This window comes from Camellia sinensis, chromosome 5, assembly GCF_055761805.1.
Source record: "Camellia sinensis isolate YWXY chromosome 5, ASM5576180v1, whole genome shotgun sequence".
NCBI lineage: Eukaryota > Viridiplantae > Streptophyta > Magnoliopsida > Ericales > Theaceae > Camellia > Camellia sinensis.
This window is the reverse complement of record NC_138965.1, coordinates 129040709-129050193: the sequence shown is the minus strand read 5'-3', so window position 1 is coordinate 129050193 and position 9485 is coordinate 129040709. Positions and strand designations below refer to the sequence as shown.

The following is a 9485-nucleotide window of genomic DNA, read 5'->3' as shown; positions in this document are numbered from 1 at the left end:
GTAATAAATTTTAAATTTGATCTTATACATATCAAATAATTTATTTTTAATTCAGTACTTAATTTTTTATTAAATCACTTTTTAACTTAAAAAATTCAACATTCAATTTTTGATATTTAATTTTTAATCTTCAATTTTTAATCTTCAATTTTATCAGAGATTTTATTTTAAAAATAATTTCCGTAAATAAGGAACATCGTTGTCGTGCTCTCGGTCCAGCTGCTTTAACCTATCAATCTAGAACCTAATTTTATTTTTATTTTAATTAGAAATTTTGGATTCGCGCCATACGCGTGTATAATTGCAACGTTGCCATGCTCTCGGTACAGCTGCTTTCACCTATCAATCTAAAATCTCATTTTATTTCTTTTTTATTTCTAGAATATCATTTTATTTCTTTTTTATTTTATTTTAATAATTTTGGATCCGCTCAATACACGTGTATTATTGATTAATATTATAGGATAATATTAAGTATACTAATTTTCTATAAAATAAATAATTAAATATTTTACATGAATGTAAGATTTATAATTTTATAAATCTCACATTTATGTGAAACATTTAATTATTTATTTGATAGAAAATGTGAAGCTTAACATTTTATTATTATGCGAATTATATGTAAGCAAGAGAAGAGAGAAAAGATAATCAAATATATGAGAAGTGTAAGTGATACTTCTACTCCCACAATTTTTTATTTATATCCCACCAAAACATACTTGCACTCCCATTTGTTATTAATTATAAGACATAATATAATAAAATAGAGCAACGTTATACATAATTATATATTTTTATTTTATTTTCTCATTTTTAAATACAAAATAAAAAGCTCATATCAATAAATACACATAGAACCTATACACTTGTATCTAAAAATGAAATAAAAAAAAAAAAGTAATAATAAGGATTCTGTATAATATTTTTCAATAAAGTATAAGTGCATGCAACTTCACTATTTAATTAATTTTATTTTTAAATCATGATATGAATGGAACATGTTAACTAAACATATTTTAAAAATGCAATTCAATATTATTTTTAAAATTCCTCTCTTTTTTTTTTATTATTAATCAATTAATAAATTACTTTTTCTCTCGTCTCTCCTTTCACATTTTTTTACATTCTATACATCAATCAATAAAAAAAATTATAAATTATTCTAAAATTATTTTCAAAATTCGTAATTGAACAATTTTTTTTAAATCATATTTCAAAAACTGAATTTAAAACACAACTCCACGCTTCAATCATTATTTTAAAACTAAACAAAAACGGATCCAAGTTCCCTTCTATAAAGAGAAAAGCTAAGGATCATGAAAAATTTTTCATGAAAATGATCATGAAAGAATTATGACTCTTGGATTACCTTGATTAGTGTGTGATACTCTATTTTAAGTGTAATTCAAGAGTCATAAATCTTTTATGATCATTTTCATAAAAAAATTTTCATGATACCTAGTATTGTTCTACTATAAATGGATGATACCGTAATTAGGTTACACACTCCCGGCTTCTATCCAGACTCTTCCACTCATGCCCCAAACAAACAATGGAGAGAGACATTCACGCTGCCCTTGTACCGTTTGTCGCATTCGGCCACTTAATTCCATTTTACGAGCTCTCCATCGCCTTAGCCAAAGCCGGTATTCATGTCTCCTTCATCTCTACCCGAAACAACATTCAGAGACTCCCTCCACTCCCTCCCCATTTGTCATCCCTCATCACCTTCGTCCCCCTTTCGTGGTCGACGGTGGGCACGAACCTTCTCCCAGAAGGTATCGAGGCCACCGCCGACATCCTCCCCGACAATTTCGAGCACTTAATGGCCGCCTTCGATCTCCTCAAACACCCCTTTAAGCAATTCGTTATTGAACAATCACCCGATTGGATCATCTCCGACTTCGTTTCTTACTGGACTGTTGATGTAGCCAAGGAGTGCCATATCCCTCTCGTCATCTTCTCTGCTTGCTCTGCCGCCACCAATGTGTTCTTCGGCCCACCAGAATGTTTATCCGGTGATGGCCAGAGAAGACTGAGGTCGTCGCCGGAGGACTTGACGTCGCCGCCGTGGTGGGTCAGTTGCCGATCATCGGTACATTATCGTCGTTATGAAGCAATCGGAGTCATTGCTGGGTTCTACACAGCAAACGCCTCGGGAATTTCGGTTGCCGAGCGAGTCGCTAGAACACTTGATGGGTGTCGAGCTGTGACGATTCGTAGTTGCAGAGAGTTTGAAGGTGAGTATTTTGATTTGTTCGGGAAGATCATGGGTAATAAGAGGGTGATTCCGACTGGCGTACTTTTGCCGGAAAAACACAAAAAAACACCCACCGCCGCCGCGCATAACGGGGAGTGGAGTAAGATCTTCGAATGGCTGGACGAACAGAAACCTAAATCGGTGGTGTTTGTTGGGTTCGGAAGCGAGTGTAAATTCTCCAGAGACCAAGTTTACGAGATAGCCTCTGGGTTGGAGTCATCGGAACTGCCATTTTTGTGGGCTCTGAGAAAACCCAGTTGGGCTTCCGACGATCTCGACACTATTCCGCCGGATTTCGGTCGCCGGACCTCCGGTAGAGGCAAAGTCTCAATCGGATGGGCACCGCAGATCGAGATTCTGGCTCACCCATCAATCGGAGGATCGTTGGTTCACGCCGGTTGGGGTTCAGTGGTCGAATCATTACGATTCGGGCATTGTATGGTTGTTTTGCCTCTGATCGCCGATCAGCCATTGAACGCGAGGTTGTTGGTGGAGAAAGGATTGGCGATTGAAGTGGAGAGAGGTGAAGATGGGTCGTTTTGCGGGAATAACATAGCTCTCTGTCTGAGAAAAGCTATGGCTTCCAAGGAAGGAGACGAAATGAGGACTCGGGTAGAGAAAGCTGCTGTGATTTTCAGGGATCAAAAGCTGCATCATCAGTACGTTGATGAGTTTGTTGAGTATCTGAAAAATGGGAAGTGAGATTTGGGTTTTTAAAGGTAAATAAATGGACTGTTAGTTTGAGTGGATTGAATGTTGTGGAGATAATGAGAAAAACAATGAAAAATGGAGTGTGATTTGGGCGTTTAAAGGTAAATAAATGAACTGTTAGTTTGTGTGGAATGAATGTTGTGAATAATGAGGAAGACAATTCCAACACAATTTTTTCTTCTATTTTTAGATGAAAAATCTTGGTCTCCAATTTTTTCAATTGTATTTTATTGTGGTTCGCCATACAAAAATTGTTCATTAGATAATAATATTGTCTACTAATATTAGTATGGCAAAAGTTAACTTCTTATGTGATTATTTTTAAGTAGAAGTGCAACTCAAATTCAAACAATCCGAGTTTAGTATGAAATTTTTAAATATCTAGACAACATATTTTTGAATTTGAAAATTTGAAGGCTGGGCTTTTCAAAGATATTAAGTAATGCGAGCAACTCAAAATCGAATGATATATGTAAATATAAAATATATATATATATATATATATATATAAATTATTGACGGTTGGATATTGTTAGAATAATTTGAATTTTTTTTTTTATCGAATTCATTATATATATCATACACACAAGTAACAAAATGCGAAATCTATTCTTTCCTTTTTGTCACTCAAAAATGATAAAATCACCGCACACTAACACATCATTTCCTCGGATCTCATTTCTCTCTCTTTCATAAAAAAATGTTGCTAACGTTTAATTTTAATAAATGAATTAGCCTAGCTAGTAAGGGTGTGCAAATAACCGATTATCCGATCAATCCAAACCGACTTAATTATAGCACGGACAGTTTTGAAGCCTTGAACAGTCGGCTATAATTTTTTCCTTTTTTTAACAAACAAAAATTGGGAAATGTATTAAGGAGAAAAAGTCATTACATCTTGAGGAAGAAGAGAACGGTCGGCTGCAGTTTCAAATTTTGTTGAGATTTGGTCTGATTAGCAAAATTGAATAGGTTAGACCATCTCTAACGATACATCAAAGTTGACATCAAATTTAAAATTTGGTGAAAAAATTACTGTTTGGTGTTCCAACGGTTGCACCAAATCGATATCAAAATGAGATTTCACCAAACAATTCATCAAATTGAGGACAGAATACTGATTTCATCAAAACACTGTTTGTGACCGTTGGGGGAGACCAACCGGTCAACCAGCCGGTTGCCCGGCCGGTTGACCAACCGGTCGACCACCAAAAGGTTCAAACAGTTCCAAGAAAAGGTTCAAACAGTAAAAAAAAAAAAAAAAAATTTGCCTTACCGGTCGACCAGTCGGTTAACCAACCGGTCGACCACTAAAAGATTCAAAAAGTTCAAAAAAAAAAAAAAAAATTTCGCCTAACCGGTCGACCAACCGGTTGTCTCGGCGTAAATTTGATGAAAGTTCACCGTTGGAGCAAGTGATATCAGATTTGGTAAAATTGGTCATTTTTAATTCAGATTTGATGGAAAAAAAAATGCACCGTTGGAGATGCTCTTATTACAACCGTAATTAGCAAAATTGAAATTGATTAAATCGATCCAACCGTAATTATTTTATATTTTATATTTTATATTTATATTTATATTTATTTGCGTTGTCATTTGATAGGTTATTACAACTCTACAAATTCCTATTTTGAAAAGATGGTAAAAAATAACTTTTTAGCTTTTAACCAAGAATAATTTTATTTTCACACATTACTTCTTCGCTTTCCACATACTTAATGATTTTTTTTTATTACATTTTTGTCTTAAAATTAAATTACCAAAATATTTCTTTTCCAAAACCTTAACTCTAACTGTCTTAAACCATCAATTTTCACTATCACCATCCATGGACAATCCCTTGATGTTTAAAATGTAATATTATTAATTGGTTATACGGCCAACTCAAACCAAACTTTAGGTGACAAAATTTCTTAGCTTTTTAAGATAAAGTATTACTATGCTACACAGGAATTGCTTACATCCATGTGACTAAACCATCTATGGAAACTTTCATAAACTAGTCCCCATCTTTGGCTTTGCGTGCGTGTGTTGAAGTAATTAGAAGTCTATTGGTGACATTATCAAACTGTAAATATGTCAATGATAAATATACCATCATGAGAACCAATATACAAAATTATTACATAAACAAGACAATAATAAATACATATGTTAGGTGTGTAAAATATAATATGTCATTATAATAAAAACACATTTTAGTGACACTATACTGGTGGTATGTTCTTAAAAAATGTCACAAAAAGAATATTTAGTTGCCTTTTTTAGAAAAATGTCATATAGCCACAAATATACAAGGTTCTAGTGGCATTTCAATTAAAAAAAGTATCACTTCACTACAACAAAAATGTCACTACAACAAATTTACACTTTAGTGACACTACACTAGTGGCATGTTTTTAGAAAATGCCACAAACATAAAAATTGGCATTAAATGTTTAAGAAAAATGCCACAGAACCACAAACATATAAGGCTCTAGTGGTATTTCAATAAAGAAATGTCGCATCAATTTTATGGCATTTTATAAAATAATGACACCAAAAATTATGTTCATGACATTTACCAACAGATGACAATAAACTTTAGTAGCAATGGCATTTTTTAAAAAATGTCAGGACACTGGGTAGGTGCAAATTACTTTTTATGGCACTTAGGTAAAAAGTGTCATAAACAAATATTTTATAACATTTTGAGAAATGCTACTAAGCCAAAAACTTTTGAAGCTTATAATGACATTTTTGAAAAAATAAAAAATGCCAATATATTTTCTAAATTTTTAAAATGCAGTAAATGATTAAAAATAAATAAATTAAACTCAATACACACTACAGGAAAAAGCACATTTTGCGACTAAATTTCCTGACCAAAAAAATTTTGGTCGCTGAAAGTATGGCTTTCAGCGACCAAAACAGCATTAGTAGCCAAAAGTAAAGCTTTTTGGCGACTAAACAATTTTAGTAGCCAAAAGTCTACAATTGGCGAGTAAAACTAAGTTTGGTCGCTGATTATATAGGTTTTAGTGATTAAAAAATTTTTAGTAGCCCAAAGTAAAGCTTTTTGGAGACTAAAAAAATTTAGGAGCAAGAAGTCTACAATTGGCGACTAAAAATAAGTTTGGTCGCTGATTATATGGGTTTTACCGACTAAAAAAATTTTAGTAGCCAAAAGTAAAGTTTTTTGTTGACTAAAAAAATTTTAGTAGCCAAAAGTCTACAATTGGCGATTCAAAAATAAGTTTAGTCATCAAAAATGGTCATTATTAACGCGTGAGAACTAAAATCCTAAGGCGGGAATTAAATTTTTTGACAATCAAAATTTTGATAGCTGAAAGTGCATCTTCGGCGACCAAATCCAATTTTGGTCAGCAAAAGTTAAGTTTTTTAGCAACTAAAAAATAATTAGTAGCCAAAAAGTATAGAATTGGCGACTAAAAAATATTTTTGGTCGCCAAAAGTGGTCTTTTTTTATTTTGCTAGTAAATAGTTTATTTTACATAAATTATGTTCAATAAAATAATTATGTTTATACATATACTTTTATATTAATTCGAATGTATGTACTATATAAATAATATATGTTGCATATATAATCATGTGATGCTATAGAGGTGTAGTGGGAAGAGTGTGGTGTATAAGGTTTATGGTGCGGGAGGTTGGCGGTTCGAGTCTCCGCAAGAGCGGATCAAATTGTTCTACAATGAATTATCGTCATGAATGACACTTGATAGTGTCACGAATAGTGCCTATCATGACATTAAAGTGTCACTGAAAGGTTTTAGTCTTGATGGTGTAATGACACTTATAGGTGTCACTAATTCTTTTTTTAATGGTGCTTGATAGTGCCACAAATAATATCTACCATGACATCAAAAATATCATTGAAAGTTTTTAGCCACGATAGTGTAGTGGCACTTGCAAGTATCTACCGTGGTACGGATACAAATGGCACTTGTTCAAAATGCCACAAGACTAAAAAATGTCATTAAATCAATAGTTTTGTGGCACTTTCAAATGTCACTAAACTAAGAAAATGTTGTAGTGTGTGATAGGAATCCTCTCTTAGGCAATACTCATTCAGTGGTGGTGGCTTATTAGGATTAGGGTTTGGAGGATGATTGTGGTAAGGGTATTTTTGGTATGATAGGATGTGTTTTGAATGAAAGTTGATAATTTAAATTTATTTAGTGTGTGTATTGAAAAAAGATGTGGAAAGAGAGGAAGTCGTGTGGAAATAGAATTTCTCTTTAACCAAACTTTTGACTTTTTTAGACAAATGATTTAAAAAGTTGGTAAAAAGTTACTTTTGACTTTTTTTATTAATATTTGTTTATGATGTCAAATCACAATAAAATAATCAAACTACCCACATTCAATTTAAAATATTTATAATTTTACCTATGTAGCACATTTTGACCTATGAGGGGTAAAATTATAATTTCATCAGTGGCTAAAAACTAATTTCCCAAATGTCTTTAAGTACAAAAAAAAAAAACCAACTTTTAACTTTTACTACAAACCTAAAAAAAAGTAGCTAAAAGCTAAATTTCCAAAATAGTGGTGCTGGAGACCCCAACACCCCCACACTTTTTGTGAGGGAGATGGATGAGAGAGAGTGAGGGAAAAAGAAAAAAAATAAATAAATGAGTGGCCACAAATCAATTGAGAGTTGTGGGGGTCCTAAATTGTGGGGGTCTCAAGTATTATTCTTTCCAAAACACCCCAAAAGACTTTTATCTTTTCAAGACTTTTAACACTTATTTTCCCAGGGCATTGCTTACCCCCACAAACTCATTATTATATAGTGTGCGACACTCTCTATTCAAAGGACATCACCGTTCCATTTCTTCTCTCTCTATTCCATTCAATACACCATTGACTCTCTCTCTCTTTCTATTTAATTAATTTATTTATTTTTTGAACAGCTCTTTCTATTTAATTCATCATGTTGATGATAATTACAAATAAAACACCAGAAAATACAAATAAAAAAAATTACAATAACTATTGTAAGAGCTGAGGCGCGAGAAATTCGCTCTCTTTAAAGAAATTTAAGCCCTCTGCAGTTAGGCAAAGCCTCACACCGATGCAGCAGAAAAAACCTAAACTTGTCTCCCCAGAATACAACAGCCCGACTAAATCGTATGGTTCACCAATACTGCACAATTGATTGAACCCAAAACTTTATCACATACACCATTTATTTCTTTGCCTGATAATCTCACACAAACATAATAAAACAACAAAAATTTCTACTTATCTTTCAAGATAAGAGGTTAGCTCAATTTATAGAAGATGAAAGCTTGGTGGACAAGTTTCTTGAAGGATTCTTGGAAGTTGCTTGGAGGATTCTTGGAAGTTGCTTGGCGAATAAGTATAGGAGAGGAAGCTTGGTGAAAAAGTTCCTTAGAGGAGTCTTGGAGGCAAAGAAAAAGACTTGACTTAGGCAAAGACTTGGTAAGAAAGAAAAGAAAATCAAACCTATAACACATTATAATATTTAAATATCTATTAACATTCCCCCACCTATTTTAATATTATAGATAGCAAAATCTGAGATTATTAGGCAAAGAATGATATTATGCATCATGGTAGGTGTGCTCTGCATTGAACCTCCATTAGTAAAACAATAATATCTACTCCAGAGCCAATAGTATGCTCAGCATTGAACTATGACTGTTTAAGGGAAATAAATAATTATTGCACACACATAATATTCCAGGTGTTCACATAAGCTTTAAGAGCCAACATATTACGACCTTGTGCGATCCTAGGATTCATGAGTGTGTTTGAGAATTAGCCCAAATCTCATAGGTAGTGGCCCCACTACTACACTCACATAGGTGAATTCTATCAAGGGTGCTCCTGTAACTATGACATCCCACTCAATAAGAGCTACAAAAATTCATTAAGAGTTTTTTAATAACTCAACCTCTACAACGTTACAGGATAAATGCACTTACATCATAGGGATGGGTTAAAAGTAATTTAGTTTATTTCTCATGGCTATCATATGATCGTTTTTCTCATTGAACCCAGTTATAGGATCTCTGATCCCTGGGTTGAGTATCCTCACACATGGCTCCTGCTATATTCAATGGGCTTCAACCCCATCCCCCTCGATGTAATCCAGACTTTGTCTCTTGCTAAAGGCTTAGTTAATGGATCTGCAAGATTATCATCAGATTTAATGTAATCCACATTTATGATGTCATTATTCATATAAGATCTCACAGTAATGTGTTTTCTTCTAATAGGTTTGGATTTACCGTTATAATAACGGTTATTAACTCGACCAATTGTTGCGGTGCTATCACAATGAATCAATATAGGTGGAATTGGTTTTTCCCAACAAGAGATTTCATTTAACAAATCTCTTAACCAATTTACTTCTTCACTGGCTGTAGCTAAAGTAATAAGCTCAGCCTCCATTGTTGAATTAGCAATAATGGTTTGTTTTTTTGATTTCCAACTTATAGCACTACCTCCCAAGGTAAATAAGTAACCAATG

At 33.2% G+C, this 9485-nt stretch overlaps 1 protein-coding gene across 1 annotated transcript; it reads left to right on the top strand.

The window, feature by feature from the left end:
* Positions 1-1180: 1180 nt before the first annotated feature.
* Positions 1181-3172, top strand: LOC114265811 (putative UDP-rhamnose:rhamnosyltransferase 1). The gene has a single exon (XM_028206635.2). The coding sequence runs from the start codon at positions 1556-1558 to the stop codon at positions 2963-2965; it is 1410 nt and encodes a 469-aa protein (XP_028062436.2). The 5' UTR covers positions 1181-1555; the 3' UTR covers positions 2966-3172.
* The last annotated feature ends 6313 nt before the right edge of the window (positions 3173-9485 follow it).